This window comes from Ursus maritimus, unplaced genomic scaffold, assembly GCF_017311325.1.
Source record: "Ursus maritimus isolate PB19 unplaced genomic scaffold, ASM1731132v1 scaffold_16, whole genome shotgun sequence".
Classification (NCBI taxonomy): Eukaryota; Metazoa; Chordata; class Mammalia; order Carnivora; family Ursidae; genus Ursus; species Ursus maritimus.
This window is the reverse complement of record NW_024424008.1, coordinates 3034581-3057606: the sequence shown is the minus strand read 5'-3', so window position 1 is coordinate 3057606 and position 23026 is coordinate 3034581. Positions and strand designations below refer to the sequence as shown.

Genomic DNA, 23026 nt, shown 5'->3' with positions numbered 1-23026 from the left:
AAACAGTCAGGAAAACTAAGAGGCAGCCCACGGAATGGGAGAAGATATTTGCAAATGATGCTACAGATAAAAGACTGGTATCCAAGATCTACAAAGAACTTCTCAAACTCAATACACGAGAAACAAATAAATCAAAAAATGGGCAGAAGATATGAACAGACACTTTTCCAATAATGACATACAAATGGCTAACAGACACACGAAAAAATGTTCAAAATCATTAGCCATCAGGGAAATTCAAATCAAAACCACACTAAGATACCACCTTATGCCAGTTAGAATGGCAAAAATTGACAAGGCAAGAAACAACAATTGCTGGAGAGGATGTGGAGAAAGGGGATCCCTCCTACATTGTTGGTGGGAATGCAAGTTGGTACAGCCACTCTGGAAAACAGTGTGGAGGTCCCTTAAAAAGTTAAAAATTGAGCTACCCTATGACCCAGCCATTGCACTACTGGGTATTTACCCCAAAGATACAGACGTAGTGAAGAGAAGGGCCATATGCGCCCCAATGTTCATAGCAGCATTGTCCACAATAGCTTAATTGTGGAAGGAACCGAGATGCCCTTCAACAGATGACTGGATTAAGAAGTTGTGGTCCATATATACAATGGAATATTACTCAGCAATCAGAAAGAACGATTTCTCAACATTTGCTGCAACATGGATGGCACTGGAGGAGATAATGCTAAGTGAAATAAGTCAAGCAGAGAAAGACAATTATCATTTGATTTCTCTCATCTATGGAACATAAGAACTAGGATGATCGGTAGGGGAAGAAAGGGATAAAGAAAGGGGGGGTAATCAGAAGGGGGAATGAAACATGAAAGACTATGGACTATGAGAAACAAACTGAGGGCTTCAGAGGGGAGGGGGGTGGGGGAATGGGATAGACTGGTGATGGGTAGTAAGGAGGGCACGTATTGCATGGTGCACTGGGTGTTATACGCACTAATGAATCATCGAACTTTACATCAGAAACCAGGGATGTACTGTATGCTGACTAACATAATATAATTAAAAAAACATTAAAATAAAAAAGAGAATTTACAAATCAAACCACAAGAACAGATACATTGAAATATATAAACAACAAATAGGAAACTCTGACTTCAAAGAGCTTTTAAAAATAGTAAAATAATATGAATGGAAATGATGCAAACAGGATGTTAAATAGGCAATTCAGAGAAGAAATGCAAATGACAAACTGTGTAAAGAATATTCATCCTCACTTAGAGAAATAGGAAATAAAATAGTAGCTATTGTGTCTCTCACATTACATTAGCAAAGCTGAAATAGATTGAAATCTCCAACTGTATTTTTGAGAATGGGGCAAACAGATATGAAAAATGTAGGCATGAAACATTTATAAAACCTCTCTGGAAGGCAATCAAAAGTTTTATAAAGTTACAAAATGGACTTGCCTTTTTTTTCTGAACAATGCTATTTTTAGGACTTTACATATCGGAAATAATTACAGGTATGCATAAAACTTTGTTTCAAAGGATATTCACTTACAGGATTGTTTCCAGAATAAAACAACTCATGGTCTAACAACAGGTGATGCATTAAATTAATTACTGTTTTCTTATAAGGTATAATCTATATCATATAGAGAAATGGGTAACAGTATAAAGATGTGTGAATCATACAGACATAGGTTGTAACATCTTCCCCTATTTCTTAGCTCTGTGGCCTTGGCCAATTGATTCAGCTCCGTTATGCCTCTGTTTCCTAGTGTGAAATGGATAGAACACCACAAACCACAGTGTGGGTATAAAGATTAAATTAAGAATTTACTGGAAAGTAGTTCGCATAATGTCAGACAGCTCCATTTCAAGAAACAGCTGCTGTGATCATGGTGCACTAACCTTAAGCCATTAAAAGTAAGTAGATCTGTATCTTCCATAGAAAGATGTTGTTCACACTGTTGAGTTTCAAAAGAGTGTTGTGAAATAACATGTATGGGTAAGATTCATACGTGTGTGTGTGTGTAGGCATGTTGTGTATCTTTCTTTCTCTCTAGACATGGTTCCATTAAATAATACCCTTACCTCATTGATAAACTCTGAACGCACAACAAAAACTTAGTATCCAGGGAGAGACTGCACAGTATACTTAAAAACTGACTATCTCTCTATCTCTTAAAGGTAGGATTTGTACATTTACATATGTAAGTGTGTATGTGGATTAGGAAAAGCTCCAAACAGGAGAATAATACAAATCAGTGAGAAAGGAAGGAAATAAGATGAAATGTAGTATCCTTTCTATTCCAAAGAAGGCTGGGGACAAGGATTCTTTCATGTTCTCAAGATTGCATGTAACACTGCCAACTGTACTAATTAAGTAAGCAATGATGTATCTTTATCTAATTCAGATAAAAAATGACGAAGAAAAAATCAGAGTGGGAAAATACAATAAGGAGAAAAGTTAGAAGAAATCAGGGAACAGAAGTTGGACTTGGAGGACAGGAATCTAGAGATGTGGAGAAAAAGAAGAAGGAAGAAAGACAGGAAGAGATCTGTAAGTCTGGCTGTGTCCCCAAACTGAAGGGACAGGCAATGCATCTTTTATCCTCTGAGGCCCTAATAACGCTGTAACTACTATGGCCTTTCCAGATATCTTCTCTTAGTGACTGTGGCTCGCACACACACAGTTGCATACGTGGCATTATTCCTTGTCCTATGCACACGCCACAGGCCGCATATACCCACTCACTGCCAACTTCACAAGATCTTATATAAACACGCAGACAACACACACCACAGATGTACTCACTGAAGTATTTCATGTTCTCATACATGTACCCCCACGGCCACCAACTCTTTCACAATAAGACGTCACAGATACTGAGCCAACTGGATACTGAGCAAGGCTGGTGTTTTGGGAACCCAGCACGCCTGACTTGTACGTGAAGGATACCACAGTATGGGGTGTGTGTGAGGGCACCAGCAGTGGGGGCGAGTATCCTCCTCTGGACTAGAAGGACAGCACGGATTGTAATGGGACCCACGCTCTGCTGTCTGTCCTAACTCACCAGGGGCTTGGAGGCAGCAGTGCCAGCCTTCCCAGAACAGTGTACCGTGCAGTCCTGATTCCTTCACATCGCCTAGACCCAGGGAACAGTCAAGACCAAGGAGCTCTTGATGGGGTTCCTCAAAGCAAGCTTCCTGTTTTCCTTCCAGCCCCTTGCCTGCTCATGGGAGATGGTGGAACACACACAAGCTGAGAGAAACAAGGAAGCCTGAAGGGCTGACACGGGAGGGAAAGGGAAAATCAGGCAGTTGCTTTTCAACAGCAAGAGGCACAGCCTCTGTGATCTCTCTGGAAGGAGTCCCATCCCTGATGAAGAAAGTGTGTAAAAGGAGTTTTGGGCTGGCTCTCTGGAGAAGAGTGGGAATACAACTGTTGTCTCTCGGAGTCCAGGAAGGAAAAACATTGATGTGTAAGAAAGTAAATGCCCAACTTTACCTTTCCCAATGCCATGCCCACCTCCCAACCTCCAACCGGTTCTGAGCATTCCTACAGACTGAGACCCAGCAACAGCTTGTCCACTCTCACCTGAGGACAGAGAGGAGGCAGCAACTGGGCTGCAGGGTCAGTGGTGAAGGCATCGAGGATAGAGTGTGGGAGGGAATGATTTCTGCAGCCTGCAGATCCAGCCTCGAAGGACAGCACCCGTTGTGGGTTGGCTCCTAAGCAGTGCCTCCCAGGGCCTGGCTAGTATCATCCCTAGGAGTCTGGCTCCACCCCCAGCCTCTCTGCCTCACTTCATTCAACGTACAAACTCTAATTCTCCTAGGTCCCAGTTCTGAACAGAGCAGTTTCCCTTCAACAATGTATTTAGAGGTGAGGTCCTGAGGGTACGTAAACAGGGCATTCCCTGGAGCTTTAAAAGCCCTCAACTTTATTACCTTGCCATCCTCTGAGACATCCTAGGGCACTTGGAGTTATACCTGAGGTCACAGACTAAAGTCTCCAGCTCATTCTAACACCCCTCTGCCGAACCTTACACCCAGGTCATTCCAAATAGCTCAGCAGATATAGTCTCAGTGTGTGTTATCAAACGTGTGTTTTCATTTGTATGGTAATTAAAAGACGTGAAAATTAGCAGATATTGGATTGTCTGGATGCCAACTTTCTGAGTACTACAGCCGCACTGCAGGCCTTGTGCTGTCATTTTGGTTTGTGGTTGTTCTGGTGCCACGTGACCACCTTAAGTGGTGGAGTTGAATTTGGTTAGCATGGCCTTAATAGCAACATGGTAGCCGGGGTTTGGGTGGGCTCTTATATTAAAGTTGTTAATTACTGGACATAAAGTCCAAGCTTTTCTTTTGTAGGAATAGTTCACAAAGGACGGTTTTACAGAATGAGACTTTTCAACTCTTAAATTAAGACTTTGGTTTGACCACATGGAAATGGAACTATTGCTATAGCTCTCTCAAGCTAATGAAAATATTTTTTAAAGGGTAAATTTTAGATCGAAATGATGCATTCATATCCTCTTAAGGTCAAAAAATGTAAGAGAGAACAGGTGGAAGAATCAGGTTATCAGATGGTAGTATAGCCACGTGGGATTCAAGGAAATGCCCTGCACTTGTTAATCCCCCAATCATATTTCACATGGCAATTTAGGTTCCACAAAGCATCATTCATCACCTTAACGAAATACTAGTAATTTGAATTTTATTGTTTGTGTTTGTGTTTTGACTTGCACATTACTTATAGTTTAGTTTTGATTTCACAGCACCTATAAATCTAACTCGTTAAAAATAAATTATGTCCATCATATAAATATGCTGTAATTTACTTAACCATATCCATATTAATGGACATATGGATTTTCTATTCTTTAGACATGAATACAGTGCCACTGTGAACTTCCTTGAACATATATTGTTGTGTCCTTGTCAAATATATTTGAAGGATAACTTCCCGAGGTTTAATTGCAGGATCTAAAGGTACATTCCTTTAAAATGTCAACAGATATTGTCAACTGTCCTGTTAAAAAGTTGCATTAATTTATAGTTATCAAAATTGCATAAAAGTTCCTATTTAGTTACACCTGTACTAACATTTGGTATTGTGAAACTCTTCAATTTTGTTAATCCATTAGGTTAAAAAAATTGCATCTCACTGTTAGTTTGTTATATGATATTAATTACACTTGAGGATGAGCATAATTTTCTATGTTCCTTGATCATTTTCATTTCCTTTTCTGTGATGTGACTATTTCCTTTGTGCAGGCATAAGGTGACCCAGTAATACCAGATTTCTTCCCAGAATATCTGTATCTCTCCACATTTTTTCAAATGAAAGTGAGTGTTCCTCTTTCCTCTACTTTTTGCCAATACTTTACAGTATCTGACTTTCTAGTGTCTGCATGCCTAATAGGGGTAAATAGGGTCTCTTTGTTGTTTCAGTTTGTATACCAACCAATACTAATGAATTTCAGTATTGTTTTTATTCTTGTAGCCCTTTGAAGTTAATTTTTTGTGAATTCCCTTGTCATCCTCTGCTTTTCTTCTATTGGGGGTTACTTCCTTTTCTTCTTGATTTTTTATAATTTATTATGAATTCCTGATGTTAAGTTCTTATTTCTTATTTGTTTTACATAGCTCAACTATCTCATCCATTTTCTCATCTATCTTTCTAACTTTGTTCATAATGTTCTTTGAAGACAAATCCCAGATTTTGAGGAAATCAAATTCATCAAGTTTTTCGTTACGGTCTGTGTTTTGGTGGTTCCTTGCTCTAGGTCAGAAAGATGTTCTCTTATGTTTTCACCTATAATGTCATTGTTCTATTTTAACTTTTAGTTATTTAGCCCATTTAGAGTCTACCTTCTTGTGTCACGTTAGGTAGAAATCCAGGTATATTTTTCTCTAGGTAGTAAACTAGTATTTACTAATACTGTTTACTTCACTCTTTGCCCTCTTCCAAATGATTTTTGAAATTAACTTTGTTGTACATTACATTTCACATATGTCTATCTAAGAGGTCTCAATTCTTTTCTTTAAAATTTAAAATCAATTAGGCAACATATAGTACACATCATTAGTTTCTGATGCAGTGTTCAATAATTCATCAGTTGCGTGTAACAGCCAGTGTATGAGCGCTCAATTCTGTTCCACATTTAGTCCTTTTTAATTTTTTCTTTCACCAGTGCTACCTGGCTTTAAATTTTGTGGCTTGGCAATATTGCCAGTAGAAAAGGAAGAGGTTCTATTTCTAACTATGGTTTTAATTTGCAATTCCCAAATGCCTGCCTAATGGTGTGCAGCATCCTTTCATGTTCTCGTCAGCCATTTGTATATCTTCTTGGGAGATACACCTTTTAAGTCCTTTGTCCATGTTTCAATTGTGTTGTTCATCTTTTTTGGTTTTGCATTACCTGAGTTCTTTATATATCCTGCATACTAGACCCTCCTCAGATATCTCATTCTGTGAGATGTCATTTCATTTTCATAGTAGAGAAAGTTAAACAACACAAACCTGTGTTGTCTTTTTCCCGACTAAACATTCATTGGGTTGCTCTAAACTTCTATTTTCCAGAATCTGATAAAGTTTGCTCTGACAGTATTTGTCATGTTTTTTGTATTTCTTTGGAGGGAGGGCCACTTGGAGTTCCCTACTTTACTATTTTCCCTCTAATAAATAATTTTTGATACCATTTTGGCTATCTTAGTAATCATTATAAAGAAAAATTTGGGATTTTGTTACACCTATCACATTTATATTTTGTTTTTTATTTCACTGCTTTCTTCTTTTATTTTTTTACCTGTTTTCTTCTTTATTATTTACCTGTTTGTGCGTTTGGATTTGCTCTGCTATTTCACACCCCTGTCTCCAGCAGTTTGAATTAAATGCTTAACTTCATTTTTTCTCTTTTCTCTCTCCCTCTCTTTAAATGAGGTATTCTTACACACAGACTGTGCACCAGTCTGTAGTTAGCAAGGTGGTCTTATGTATGCATATGTCTGTATCACTATTATACAGATCAGAATGTAGAATCCTCACAGGCACCAAAAGGCTCCCAGTTAAGTCCAAATCAACAGTCTCTCAAAGGTAACTGTTACTTGGAATTCTAAAAATATAAATTAATTTTGCCTGTTCTTGAGCTTCAAAGAAATGGAATCCTGTAGAATATACTTCCTATATGTTCCACTTCTTTTACTAAACATCTTTCTGTCTGTGGAGTTGCATGTAGAAGTAGTTCATTCTTTTAAAAATATTTAATAATATCCCCCTGCATGACTGTAGCACAATTTATCCTTTCTATTGTCCATGAACCTTTATATCGTTTCCACTTCCAGTTATTATGAGTAAGGCTGTTATAAAAACGCTTGTACATACTTGTGGTGGATATAAACACTCATTTCCGTGAGGCATGCATACCACAGAGGAGTGAAACGACTGCATTGTAGGAGGGAAGGCATATATTTAAGGTTAGTTTTCAAAGATGCTTCCAAATAGACTTTTGAATTGATTGTACCAAATTGTGCTCCCAATGAGCAATGTAAATTGCTCCATATCCTCAGTCAGTTCAATCCATTTTTTATTAAGCTGAGTATTATTTCAATGTAGTTTTATTTTGTTAATAATTTAATTAATTAATTAATTAATTTATTTATTTATTTATTTATGAGAGAGAGAGAGAGAGAGAGAGAGAAAACGAGCCTGGGCAGGAGGTAAGTGAGAGGGTCAAGCCGACTGCATGCTGAACCCAGAGCGGGACATGGGGGCTTGATCCTACAAACCTGAGATGATGACCTGAGCCGAAATCAAGAGTCAGACACCTAATCAAATGAGCCACCCAGGTTCCCCTCACTGTGGTTTTACTATATGTATTCTGGTGGCTAATTATGTTGTGTATGTTTTTATATGCTTATTAGCTATTTGTATTTCCTATATCTAAGTATATGTTCTGGTCTTTGCCCGTTATAAAAACTGGATTTTTCTGACTTCTCTTATTTGTAGGAATTCCTTATATATTCTGGGCATTAAGTCTACAACTTAGCATCAGGTTATTAAAACAACTATGGGTACAAATAGAGACAAATAAAGAAAATACTGTTAAAATGTTAATAATCAAAGAATATCATTATCTGGGGCACATCATATTGCCATTCTACAAATGATGAAGTTCTTAAAAATCATACATACAGTATGTAATATAACTGGGCTGCAACCTAGAACCTAGAAACCAAATACTTGATTGCAACAATACAAGTCTTCCCAAAAAAGAAGACAGGTGAAGAACTGGTAATGGGGCCCATAAATGGAGATGTGAGTGCTAACTGCATGTTATTTTCTGTTCTCCTTATAACCATTTGGGAACCTCTGAGAGGTCACACAGCTCAAGATCCACCCTAGTGATTCAGAATTCTCCTGAGCACTTCAGCCACTCCAGAGACTGCTCCTACTATCCTTTTGTTGTCCTCATTTAAATGGAACTGTTGCAGCATAGCATGACCTGCTGTCAGTAAGACCTTTGGATGGAACAGAAGGACAAGGGAGTGCTGGGGATTCCCTTCTCTGCCTTGTCCTTGATTTTGACCTCAGAGGGTTTACTGAGCTCTTTGACTCAGATGACTTAGGACAAGATGCCCTCAGTCTTGCAGTCTCCACTTTGCCCACTCCTGCAGCCAATACACCTGCAGTGGATTCCTCCTCAACACTCACATGTTTTTACTGGCTTTGACATGCTAATTTGATCCTTCTTCCTTCACCAGATGAGAAAACTTGGTAAGACTATTAAAGGGATGGAAAGAGAAGGCAAAGGTGAACAAAGGTAATAATCTGGCATATATTGAGAGCGAATTGGTTTCAATCTCTTCATAAATTTGGCTTTTAAAATTTAACTGATTTTGTCCAAATAATCACATTCTTAGGGCTAAATCCTCTGTAATTAGATTTAGCCAAGGTATTTTCCACAGTGGATCTAACTTAGCAAACCACACCTGCAATGTCAAATTCCCTGTGAAGAAGAACCATGGTCCTCACCTAGAGGAGACATAAGCAGACCTTCCCTGGAGTCAGTATTGATCCTTTGCGTGGGGATTTTTATGCCTCTGTTGAGCTGGGTTTGGAAGACAGTAAGTGGGTATGGAGGGTAGGGAATGGGTAATTTTGAGCACAAAAGACCTTGGAATCAGAACTGAAATTTAGTATTTTCTCTTGGTTCCTATGGATTCCTGCAGAATCTTCTTAAAAGAAATGTCAGATTTGACAATGCATGGCTCTGTGACCCTATCCTCTTGATTCATCTGTCATTTTTAGAGAAATGAACTTAAAAGTGGATGTTAAATCTAGGGAAAAGGCAGAATAGTAGGAGAGAAAGGTTGACAGTACACACGATTTCCTTTCAGAAGCTTCCTGACCCTGGGGGCAGATTCACAGTCACCTGGGGGAACATTTTCAACTCCACATTTGCATTAGAGAATAATATGCTTTCAAAAACAAATCAGGAGAGGTCAGGGGTGTAGCCCTCTACTATTGTGCCAGGTCAGTGAGAGCTCCTACCATCTGACAGATCACAAGTCACACTCATCTCTGACTCATGCTGTCTCCCAGTGTTTGGCTCAAGTCAAATTAGCTCAAAAACCATGTGTTGTACACTTAGTCTGTACCAGCTTATTGTATTTGCTGTGAATAAATGAGTCAGATGAGGTCCCTGCCCTTGTACATCTTCCTGCCACAGAGAAAGAAAGTAATTTCAACGTAATGTTTTTAGCTATGAAGGAAGTCCATGATGCTGAAGGTACACTAATGTATCTAGTATCTAGAAGTTTGTGATGTCTTTAGTTGTAGAGTCTGTATGTGTTGGGAGTGAGTGGGAGTGGAGAATGGGAAACGTGCGGGTAAGAAAGGAAGGTGTTCCTGGATAATACTTTTCCTAAATGGACTCTTTTAAAACCTGTAGTTACTAGCCAGATGAAGGTATAGAAATCAGCAATATCCTGTGGCTGTACTTCCATTAAGTTAACCACTGATTACAGGCATCACTTAAAACTTTGTGAGAAGTGTTTAGTTGTATGCTCTCTCTCTTTCATCAGAACTGAGAATGTTTGCTTACCATTTAACTTTCCCTGCTATTAGAGACGTGTGTTAATTTCTACTGTGGGAGGGGTGTGAGCTGTGGTGGAGAGAGAAGCAAAGTCTAAAGGACCTGGGGAGACTCTAAGAACTAACCAGGTAGTATCTTCCACTAGACGGATGGTAATTCTGAAAAGTAACTTAAAATGGTGTGTGGTCTCAAAATTTATTTTTATGTCAGCTATTTCAGCAACAGACTACATTTTTCTTTAGAAGCAATTCTTTATTAGTTTGATTTAAGTAGTTGTTAGGTCATAAAGGCTCACTTGGTCCAGTACATGCATTCATTAAACTATTATTTGCTGTGAATCTGTGATGTTCCTGGGACCACACTGACATGGAGGATGAAACATGACCACAGTTTGGTTCTTCCTATCTGAGATTCTTGGCCTCAGGAGCTGGGTCTTTTTCTCTATCCCTAGTACCAAGCATGTGCTTGGCTAATGACAGTGGATCTACAAATAAGGTGACTGAGTCTTCAAAGTGTGATGAATGTTCAAGGAAAGTGATGCTAACTCTAGTAGTGTGGTTATACTTCTGAATAAAAGGATTATATCCAGCAAAAATCAGTGGGTATAAAAATACAGTCTGTCCTAGCTGTGTGGCAGGGAAAATGGCTGGAAAGATGGGCTATGGTCCGTAAGGGAACCATAAACGATCATCCAGCAGAGATGTGATTGTTCACGTTAATGTTTTATTTATTCATGTATTCTTTCAATGATGAATTAGAACCTATCCAGAGGCCTAAGACTCCATCATCAGATTACATAGAACGTGATCATGTCTTTTGGAGAAAAGTGGGCATTTCTTCCGCCCAGGAGTTCTTCACTTGAACTGCAGAGTGTTCTTCAATTAAGATGTGAACGTTACTTCTTTATTTGTACTTTACCCTAACTGGAATTCAAAATTTCCTTCTTGTTTGAATGTTGGTAACTAAGCCAAACTATCCTTAGCAGTATCTATGACTTCATCGCCAAAGGAATCACAGGTATTTTTATATCACATTGCAGGTGTTGAAGATACCTCAAAAATCTCCTTTGAGCTCATTATTTTGAAATTAACTTAAGGTGGTTATTAGACCTGCCACAACATTTTGAAATCTAATGTGTTAATAGAGAAGCACCTGTATTATTATACTACATATTCGCTTTCTAAAACTGTTTGAAAAACTCTACTTTGATATGATTGGTTTTCCTGGTAATCCTATCCATCCTATGGGATGTATTTAAAACAATATATTGAGAAAAACACTGTATTTACTAAACAGATAAAGGATTGAAAGCCTAAACTTTGCATAGGGTCTTAAATTTTAGACTTCAAATTTCTCTCCCTTCTTTTTGAACAGTTCCATAAAGTTTTATTATTGCTCCAAAAGTCTTGCAAATCTCTCCGAATAATGACACTCTTCCACCCTCTACCCTCCCAGTTTTACTGAGAAATAATCAGCGTATATCACCATATATAGCTTAATGACCTGATTTACATATATTGTGACATGATTACCACAGTAGGTTCAGTGAACATCAATCTTTTCCTATAGATACAATTAAAAAGAAAAAAAAAGGAAAAAAAATTCACCTTGTGAGAAGAACTCTTAGGATGTAGACTTTCATATATATTATAAAGCAGTGTTAGTGATAGTCACCATGTTGTCCATTCCATCCCTCAGATTTATTGATCTCATAACTGGAAGTTTATACTTTTTGGTCACCTTCCTCCAAATCGTTCTCCCCATACCCTCCACTCTGGCAACAAATCTGATGTCTTTTTCTATTATTTGATTTGTCTGTTTTAGATTCCACCTAAAAATGAGATCATACAGTATTGGTCTTTGAGTAAATGCCACTTAGCATAATTCCTTCAAGGACCATCCACGGTACTGCAAGTGGTAGGATTCCCTAATTTTTAATGGCTGAGTAATATTCCATTGTATATATACAATTTCACAATTATTCATTAATCCACCAATGGACAATTAGGTTGTTTTCATGTTATGGCTATTGTAAATGGTGTTGCTATGAACACTGCGGTGCAGATATCTTTTCAAGTTAGTGTTTTCATTTCTTTTGTATTCCAAAGTGGAATTGTTGGATTATGTGGTAGCTCTATTTTATTTTTCTGAGGATCTTTCATAGTGTTTTCCACAGTGGCTGTACCAATTTACAATGCCACCAATAGTGTGTAAGGGTCCATTTCTCCACATCTATGCAGCATTTGTTATCTCTTGTGTCACTATGGTGATTCTAATAGGCATGTGCTAATATGTGTCCCTCTGGTTTCACTAATGACTAATGAGTTGTATAAGTTCTTCATATATTCTATATATTAACCCCTTGTCAGATATATGGTTTGCCTGACACCCATGTTCTAGGTTTCTCCAGGCGGTGTCTTATTCTTGAATAGTTGTTTGTTATTCTTGTGAGGGGGACCAAAGTCAAGAACAAGCTGTGTTCCCATCTGAGTGCATCAGATTGGGTTTTGCTCTTTAAAGAACTCTACTAAAGCATATGATCAAATGATTTTTATTTACTTTAATGATAATCAATCATATAAGTCCCTATGTCGTGTCTAACAAAGGGCACAAAAATGAAAAAGATGCAGTTTTCAAAGGAGTTTTTAATCTCCGGGAGGAATAGACAGATAATGCAAGGCAGCGAGAGGTGATGGTGGATGGATTAGTGCTGTTTAGTTCGAACACAATAACTACTCCACCTGATGGCTTCAGATGAAATGTTGTGATTGTGTGTCTGCTATTTTTGAAGTTTATGAATGCTTAAGAATTCCAGCTGAAGCTGGGGATGGGATTGCCAAAGAGATAATGGCATACTATCCAATTACACCTTGGTTTCCCAGCTCTTTCAAAAACAGGTCATTTTCTCCAAAACATGTCAGTTCTGCAAGGTACTTTGGCTCTTTTTGATTTCTTATACCTTAGTGCCTGTCTTTCAGGGAAGAGACAAGAGTCTCATACCCAAAGAATTAAAAACAACAACAACAACAACTACAACAAAACACCATCCTAAGACATGGGAGGTGTGGCGATAGCAGCAAAAGACTCGAGTTGTAGTTGATAATAAAGTGATTTACGTGCCAGCTTTATAGATTAATTGAATCTTTTTATATCAGAAGTTTTATATTCAGAATAAAGATGATTCTTTCGATCTACTCTACATTTGCAGATGACACAAAAGTGAATGCACCACCTTAAAAATACTACGTTTTCCAACACTGAGAATGTTCCAACTAAAACAGCATGACCATCTTCTACATAAAGGGGATACTGGAAATGGCTGGTAGTGATTGAGGGCAATTCCAAAGCCCTCCAAACCTGATTTATATAATTTCACAGGTTATATGCACCTATGTTTAGCATGAAGTGACTTCTTACTGAAAAAAGAGACAAACTATGAGACAAACAAATCAGACACAGGTGACCGAATTCCTCCTTCTGGGACTCTCTGATGACCCCCACACCCAGAAGCTGCTGTTCATTTTATTCCTGGGTGTCTACCTGGTCACTGTGCTTGCAAACCTGCTTCTCATGTGCCTTGTTCAGGCTGACTCCCGGCTTCACACACCCATGTATTTTTTCCTCTGCAACTTATCTCTGGCTGACCTCTGTTTTTCTACCAACATCGTTCCTCAGGCCCTAGTGCACCTGCTATCCAGGAGGAAGGTTATTTCATTCACACGTTGTGCAGCTCAACTTCTACTCTTCCTCATTTTTGGGGGTACACAGTGTGCCTTTCTGGCAGTGATGTCCTATGATCGGTATGTGGCCATCTGCAACCCTTTGCGTTACCCTAGCACCATGACTTGGAGGGTGTGTGTCCAGCTGGCTGCAGGATCATGGACCAGCGGCATTGTGGTGTCTGTGGTGGATACTACTTTTATACTAAGGCTACCCTACCGAGGCAGCAATAGTATTGCTCATTTCTTTTGTGAGGCCCCTGCACTGTTGATCCTGGCATCCACAGACACCCGCACTTCAGAGATGGCCATTTTCCTCATGGGCGTCGTGATTCTCCTTGTACCTGTTTCCCTAATTCTGGTGTCCTATTGCCACATCATAGTGACTGTGGTCAGGATGAAGTCAGCTGTGAGGAGGCTCAAGGCGTTCTCTACCTGTGGCTCCCACCTCCTGGTGGTCATCCTTTTTTATGGATCAGCAATTGTGACTTACATGACACCAAAGTCTTCCAAAGAACAGGAAAGATTGGTATCTGTGTTCTATGCAATGGTGACACCCATGCTTAATCCCCTCATCTACAGCCTGAGGAACAAGGATGTGAAGGGAGCTCTGAGGAAAGTAGCAACAAGGAATTTCCCATGCGGTCTTGAAATCTGCCACTGACTGTGAGCACCTTTTGGCTTCCTACTTAGAAGACTTGCTGAGTAGTTGCCTTAGCAAGATTGAAATATGGTAAGATTTTTATCCTTGGGCCTTGTCCTGACCTACCTTCCATCCTTCATCACGCACTTTCTTTGTAAAAGAAGAAGGACAATAATTCACAGACCAATACAAGGAGGGTCTGCTTCTTTCTTGTTTTGTTTTTGTTTTTTGTTTTTTGGCACTTCAGAATTAGGAAAGCCTGTAAAATACATTCACATTTTATAAACACTGGAACCTGTAAAATCCATCTTTTTTTTCCATGTTATATATTACTATCAATTGATCCCAGCACCTACTCCAATTCTTTTTTCTTTGTTATTTATGAATCTCGGGGAAAAGATGGAGGAGGAGTAGGGGACCCTTTTTTCATCTGATTCCCTGAATTGAGCTGAATATCTACCATACCATCCTGAACACCCACGAAATCAGCTTGAGACTCAGGAAGATACATTTGGATCTCTAAAACGAGCATCTCCAGCACTGATTATTGAGGTACAAATCAGGGAGCCGTGAATCCACGCACAGGTATCAGAAGATAAACGCAAGGGGGAGGGAACCGCCGCGCTCAGGCACTGGGAAGCGGTAGCCAGCTGCACTGGGGAGCAGCCGGACTCACGGACCGGCACCCGCGAGAGAGCAGACTGAGACCGTGAGCCCGGGAACGTGGCGCAACCAGACTGAATACCGGAGCTCTGGAGCGCTCACTGGAACTGGAGTAAAACCAGGAGCTCAGGAGCGCGCGCGCGTAATCAGATGGAAAACCGGCGCTCCAGAGCGCGTGTGAACCACACTGAAACAGGGAGCTCGGGAGAGTGCACGGGAACCGGGGGGGCAGCTGGCAGTGTTAGAAGCACAAAGGATAGAGATGTGCCAGCCCCGGAAGTGAGGGCTGGGACACTGGCTGTGGGGTGCACATCCCGGGACGCTGTGGGGTTTTTAGCGGCACCAACAGAAACAGAGTTAACATGGCCAGAAGAGCTCAGTGGAGAGTGGATTGCAATCTCTCTGTTCTGAGACAGAGGCTAGGATATGGCCACTGCTGCTCTGACTCTCAGAAGAGGCACGGAAAACTGCCAGGGAAAGCCGCCAGAGAACAAAAGCCCGGAAATACCAGCTCACATTGTGCCCATCCCCATCCCCCCCTCACAGGTGCAGCGTGACTCTACCCAAACAGGGTTGTCTGAATATCAGCGTGGCAGGCCCCTCCCCCAGAAGGCAGGTTGAAAAATCAGGAAGCCCACATTCCTAAGGTCGCTATAAAACAAGTGCACACTGCCTGGGTCCTGGTCAATAATCTGGGCTCTGGGCATCCCCGCAACCTCTCCTCATCAGAATGACGAGGAGGAGAAATCCCCCCAACAAAGAAAAGATACAGAGTCTGTGGCCTCTGCCACAGAACTGATGGATATGGATATATCCAAATTGTCAGAAATGGAGTTCAGAGTAACAATGGTCAAGATATGTGTAGTCTTGAAAAAAATATTAACGAAAATATTAACGAGAATATAGAATCTGTAAGGGCAGAAATGAGAGTGAATCTGGCAGAAATTAAGAATGCTATGAATCAAATGCAGTCTAAACTAGACGCCCTGACAGCCAGGGTAAATAAGGCAGAAGAATGAATGGTAGAAGAGAAAGTAAAAATGGAAACTTGGCTCAACAAAAATCCAATCTCAAGAATGTAGATTACAGGAGATTACTGACTCAATGACACATTCCAATATCAGAATCATCTGCATCCCCGAGGGGATGGAAAAAAAAAAGAGAGAGAGAGAGAGGTCTAAAAGAGATATTTGAACAAATTGTAGCTGAGAACATCCCTAATCTGGCAAAGGAACAAGCATTTGTGTCCAAGAAGCAGAGAGGACCCCGCCCAAGATCAATGAGAGCAGGCCTACACCACATCACGTCATAGTGCAATTCACAAATATTAGATCCAAGGATACAGTCTTGAAAGTGGCCAGGGGAAAGAAAATCCTTACATACAGAGGGGAAAATATCAGAATAACGTCAGACCTGTTTACAGAGACCTGGCACGCCAGGAAGGGTTGGCAGGGTATTTTCAAAGCTCTAACTGAGAAGAACATGCAGCCAAGGATCCTTTACCCAGCAAAGCTGTCATTCAGAATTGATGGGGAGATAAGGACCTTCCAAGACCGGCAGGAACTGAAGGAATTTGTGACCACCAAGCCAGTCCCACAAGAGATATTAAGGGGGGGGGGGTTCTCTAAAAGTAAAAAGGCCCTAAGAGTGATACAGAACAGAAATTTATAATCTATACAAACAAAGACTTCACAGGCAACATGACATCATTAAAATCATATCTCTCAATAATCACTCTCAATGTGAATGGCCTAAATGCTCCCATAAATGACACAGGGTTGCAGATTGGATTAAAAAGACATGACCCATCCGTTTGCTGTCTACAAGAGACTCATTTTGAACCTAAAGATACATCCAGACTGAAAGTGAAGGGATGGAAAACTATTTTTCATGCCAATGGACCTCAAAAGAAAGCTGGGGTAGCAATTCTCATATCAGACAGATTAGATTTTAAACTAAAGACTGTAGTTAGAGATACAGAAGGATACTATATTATTCTTAAAGGAAGTATCCAACAAGCAGATATGACAATTATAAATATTTATGCCCAGAACAGGGGAGCAGCTAGATACACAAGCCAACTCTTAACCAGAATAAAAAGACATATAGATAATAATACATTAATAGTAGGGGACCTCAACACTCCTCTCTCGGCAATAGACAGATCACGTAAGCAGAAAATCAACAAAGAAACAAGAGCTTTGAATGATATACTAGACCAGATGGACCTCATAGATATATACAGAACACTACACCCCAGATGGACCTCATAGATATATACAGAACACTACACCCCAGAACAACAGAATACTCATTCTTTTCGAATGCACATGGAACTTTCTCCAGAATAGACCATATAACTGGGTCACAAAACAGGTCTCAACCATTACCAAAAGACTGATTATTCCCTGCATATTCTCAGACCACAATGCTTCGAAACTGGAACTCAATCACAAGGAAAAATTTGGAAGAAATTCAAACACTTGGAAACTAAGAACCATCCTGCTCAAGAATGATTGGGTAAACCAGGTAATTAAGAAGGAGATTAAACAACAATTTTTGGAGACCAACAAAAATGAAAACACATCAGCCCAAAACCTATGGGACACTGCAAAGGTGGTCGTATGGGGAAAATACATAGCCATCCAAGCCTCACTCAAAAGAATAGAAAAATCTAAAATGCAGTTTTTATATTCTCACCTCAAGAAGCTGGAGCTGGAACAGAAGAACAGGCCTAACCCACACACGAGAAGGCAGGTGATCAAGATTAGAGCAGAGATCAATGAATTAGAAACCAGGAGCACAGTAGAGCAGATCAACAGAACTAGAAGCCGGTTCTTTGAAAGAATAAATGAGATCGGTAAGCCACTGGCCAGACTTATTCAAAGGAATAGAGAAAGGACCCAAATTAATAAAATTATGAACAAAGGGGAGAGATCATGACCAACACCAACGAAATAGGAAGGATCATTAGAAACTTTATCGACAGCTTTATGCCAATAAATTAAACAGCCTGGAAGAAATGGATGCCTTCCTGGAAACCTATAAACTACCAAGACTGAAACAGGAAGAAATTGATTATTTAAACAGACCAATTAATTATGAAGAGATTGAAGCAGTGATCAAAAACCTGCCCCAAAACAAGAGTCCAGGGCCTGAATTCCCCAGGGAATTCTACCAAACATTCAAAGAAGAAATAATACCTATTCTCCTGAAGTTGTTTCAAAAAATAAATTGGTATTCCTTACACCCTTTCTGTCAAACAATTCTCATATTCAAGGTGAATAATTTGAGATTGACACAGTGTCTGTGTGGAGTAGTCTTTCTCCAGATGAGGCGCAGACTAATTACGGTAGCAGAATAAGAAGTCCTCATTTGCTAGCCTAGTAGTACATGGGTACTTTATAAACCAGGGGAAGTTTTTAAGTATAGGTTTATTGCTTTCTTTCTCACTAGAATATAAATTCCACAAGGTAAGAAATTTGTCTATTTTATTCAGCACTGTGTCTTCGGGACCTAAACAGTGTCTGACACATGCTGAATGCTGAATCAAAATGTACTGAAATTGTGAGTTCAAAAAAAATGAGTGAAAAAATGAAACAAAGCTCTACTATTTATTATCATCACTATCATAACTTGATCTTCTAAGCAAAAAGATCCTTGAACGTTACAGGCAGAGTTTTTGGACAAATAGAAAATGTAAAGCAGGAGGTTTAAAAAAATGGATTTAGAAGTTCAAGAAAAGTTAATACAAGTAAAGAATGGCAAATTGTAGTGTTGTCACCACAACTGCCAACCTTCAGATAGACTCCCATTCTGTGTAAACTAGCAGCATCCTCAGATATGTTGGTCCTGTGGTCCTACAGAATCCTGGGCCTACAGAAGTTTTCCTTATCATTCATGTTCTTTCATTCAGAAACAGATCTTAGTAAAGTCCAAAATCCTAGTGGGTATATCATGGCTCTTAGAATGAGTAGGGGCCAAAACCCAGTTGAGGAGTTCTGTTTTCTTTCCTTTGTCCTTGCATGACACCCCTTTGGTTTGCATCTCCATCTGTCATAGTTTCTGAGGGCCCAAGGTCCTGTGGATGACTCGCCTCAGTGCAGCCTTCACTTCACTATTCCTTAAGCTGTAGATGATGGGATTCAACATGGGAGTCACCACTGTGTAGGAGAGTGATAGCAGTTTCTTGCTCTCAGGAGAGGTGCTAGATCGGGGTCGGAAGTATGTGAGGATGGCAGTGCTGTAGAAGAGCGAGACAACCAGGAGGTGGGAGGAGCAGGTGGAGAAGGCCTTGTGTTTCCCCTCAGCTGAGGGCATCCTGAAAATAGTGGAGAGGATCCGGACATAGGACCCCAGGATCAGCAAGAAAGGGAAGAGAATGAATAAGATAGTGGCTGTCAGAGCCTCCAGTTCAAACAGAGAGGTATCAGCACACACCAGGGCAATGATAGGGGGGCTGTCACAGAAAAAGTGGTTCACTCTGTTGGGGCCACAAAAAGGGAAGCTGAAAATCCATGTGGTTTGCACGGTGGCCACTGGAAACCCTGAGAACCAGGAGGTAGCTGCTAGCTGGGCACAGGCCCTGCGGCTCATAATGATTGGGTAGCGCAAAGGGTCGCAGATGGCCACATAGCGGTCATATGCCATTGTGGCCAGGAGGCAGCACTCAGCAGCCCCAAAGAAGAAGAAGAAGTACATCTGAGTGGCACAGCCAAGGAAGGAGATGGTTGTGTCTTGGATGATCAGAGTCCCCAGCATCTTGGGCACAATGACCAAGTTGAATCCTATCTCCAGGAAGGACAAGTTCCTGAGGAAGAAGTACATAGGATTTTGTAGAGTAGAATCAGCTGTAGTGACCAGGATGATGAGAACATTGCCCATTAGGGTAACCAGATAAATAGTCAGAAAAAGGAGAAACAGTAGACATTGTAAACTAGAGGACAAGGTTGAAAAGCCCACAAGAACAAATTCACTTACAATTGTCCAGTTTTCCCACATCATTCTTCTTACTAGGATTTCATTGGGCATTCATGTTCTAGGAAGGTAGATGTCTCCATATATTACTTAAACCTCTATTATACCTTTAGAAAGAAAACCTCCCATGGCCTCATTGTCCATGTTTCTTGTTATAGTGGTTGCTAGTCAAAAGCTGTATCTTCCAAAATGTAAGAAAATAAGCCTGTCCTTGGGGCTTATGATATTTTGGCAGAATCCTAACCTGTTTTCAGACTGAACTGAGACACACCCATATATTTCTATACATTCCTTGGTTTTTCCTTGCTCTATAGAGAAGTTCAAAATCACAGCTTCCCTTTGAGTCTCCTACTCTATCTTTCTTCAATAGTCAGGGGTACTAAAAAAGAAGTCAGGCTAAGCATTTCTGAGGAGAGGAGTCTTAATGCACAATGAAAGGTGGTGAGGTCAGCCAGGGTATGTTTTCTGCAAAATGAAAGATACAAAAGAGAAAGTTAAGGAAAGTGAGCCATCAGTTACCAATGATCCCCAAGGAGGAGACCTGAATGTGTCCTAATCTCAAGCAGCCTATACTCAGGATGATTTCAGTATTTTGGAGGAATCTTCAATATATTAGAGTATTTTTTCATTTCCAAACTCAGAATATGGCAGTTTATACAAGGAGACATGGAATATGAGATTGTGGCTTATTTTGATCCCTGGGCTAACTATTCTCCATGTGGCTCTATGTGATTAGAAAAGGGAACACAGGGGCGCCTGGGTGGTGCAGTTGTTAAGCGTCTGCCTTTGGCTCAGGGCGTGATCCCAGCGTTCTGGGATCGAGCCCCACATCAGGCTCTTCTGCTGGGAGCCTGCTTCTTCCTCTCCCACTCCCCCTGCTTGTGTTCCCTCTCTCGCTGGCTCGCTCTCTCTGTTAAATAAATAAATAAAATCTTAAAAAAAAAAGAAAAGGGAACACAGACTCAAAATAGTGTCAGACAGTAGAAAGAATCCAGGTGTATTACATATAAACCTTTTCGTCAGCTTTTGTTGGTTGAATTTGTCTTGACTTTCAAAAAATATGAGTTCAAGTGTTACATGTTAATAGAGACCAACTCAAATAGGCAGACTAATAATATTAAATCATGTGAGAAAGAAGCAGAAGGTTTCATCAGGACATTAATAACTAAACTTCAAAATTGTGACCCATGATATTCTGATTATTATAAACTTACATGAAGGAATATATCTAAAGTACTTGCATGGTGACTGTTCCATAACACATGCTAACCATAAATGTTAACCATTATAGTTACTATAATATAATATTAGATCTATCTTTCAAAATCTACTTCTTGTTTAACCTATGTCCCATTCTCACTGTAGTCTCTACTTTTCAATCCCTAGAAAAAAAGTGTAATTTATTCATTAATATTATCTTCTGTGTACCAGACACTGTTCTATATACTGAAGATAATACACCTGTAAATTAAACAAATAAAAATCTCTGCCCTAGAGGACCGTTCTCATTGATCTTGGGAGGGAGGACCAACACCCCCACATATAATAGTACAACTCGCAAAACTTAGATCCAAGGAAATAATCCTGAAAGTGGCTATTGGAAAAGCATTTCTTTCGTAGTGAAGGAGGAATATCAGAATAACGTCAGATCTGTCCATAGACACCTGGCCAGCCAGAAAGGGCTGGCAAGACATATTCAGGGTACTAAATGAGAATAACATGCAGCCAAGGATACTTTATCCATCAAGGCTATCATTCAGAATGGATGGAAAGACAAGAAGCTTCCCAGACCAGCAGAAACTGAAAGAATGTGTGACCACCAAGACAGCCCTGCGTGAAATATTAAGGGGGGTTCTATAAAAGAAGAAAGATCCCAAAAGTAATATAGACCAGAAATTTACAGAGACAATCTATAGAAACAAGCCCTTCACAGGCAATATGATGGCACTAAAATCATATCTTTTTATAATAACTCTCAACATGAAATGGCAGAGGGTTGCAGATTGGATAAAAAGACATGACCCATCCATATGCTGTCTACAAGAGACTCATTTTGAACCTAAAGATACATCCAGACTGCAAGCAAGGGAACCATTTTTCATGCTAACGGATCTTAAAAGAAAGCTGGGGAAGCAATTCTCATATCAGACAAATTAGATTTTAAGCTAAAGACTGTAGTAAGAGATACAGAGGGACACTATATCATTCTTAAAGGGTCTCTCCAACAAGAAGACCTAACAATTGTAAACATCTATGCCCCCAACATGGGAACAGCCAACTACATAAGCCAAGTGTTAAACAAAATAAAGAAACATATTGATAAGAATACTTTAATATTGGAGACCTCAACGCTACACTCTCAGCAATAGACAGATCATCTAAGCAGAAGATCAACAAAGAAACAAGAGCTCTGAATGACACACTGGACCAGAAAGACTTCATAGATACATACAGAACATTCCACCCTAAAACAACAGAATACTCATTCTTCTTAAACACATATGGAACTTTCTCCATAATAGACCACATATTGGGTCACAAATCAGGTCTCAACCGATACCAAAGATTGAGGTTATTCCCTGCATGTTATCAGACCACAATGCTTTGAAACTAGAACTCAATCACAAGAAAAAATTTGGAAGGAATTCAAACACTTGGAAGCTAAAGACCATCCTGCTAAAGAATGTTTGGGTCAACCAGGAAATTAAAGAACTTAAACAATTCATGGAAATTGATGAGAATGAAAACACATGGGTCCAAAACCTATGGGATAGTGCAAATGTGGTCCTAAGGGGGAGATACATAGCCATCCAAGACTCACTCAAAAAAGTAGAAAAATCCTGAATACACAAGTTAACCTTACATCTAAAGAAACTGGAAAAAGAACAGCAAATAAAACCTAAACCAAGCAGGAGAAGAGAAATAATGAAGATTAGAGCAGATATCAATGAAATA

General features: G+C 39.8%; 2 protein-coding genes across 2 annotated transcripts; one reads left to right on the top strand and one right to left on the bottom strand.

Moving 5' to 3' along the window:
- Window positions 1-13409: 13409 nt before the first annotated feature.
- Window positions 13410-14452, top strand: LOC103681429 (olfactory receptor 2D2). The gene has a single exon (XM_008710991.2). It carries the CDS (start codon window positions 13505-13507, stop codon window positions 14450-14452), a length of 948 nt encoding a protein of 315 aa, XP_008709213.1. The 5' UTR covers window positions 13410-13504.
- Window positions 14453-19150: 4698 nt separating this feature from the next.
- On the bottom strand, window positions 19151-20098 carry LOC103681393 (olfactory receptor 10A4). Its single transcript, XM_008710958.1, has one exon. The coding sequence runs from the start codon at window positions 20096-20098 to the stop codon at window positions 19151-19153; it is 948 nt and encodes a 315-aa protein (XP_008709180.1).
- Window positions 20099-23026: the final 2928 nt, after the last annotated feature.

Excerpts from the sequence above, each read along its gene's own strand:
- LOC103681393 (XM_008710958.1), bottom strand. The coding sequence starts at position 20,098 with ATGATGTGGGAAAACTGGACAATTGTAAGTGAATTTGTTCTTGTGGGC.
- LOC103681429 (XM_008710991.2), top strand. The coding sequence starts at position 13,505 with ATGAGACAAACAAATCAGACACAGGTGACCGAATTCCTCCTTCTGGGA.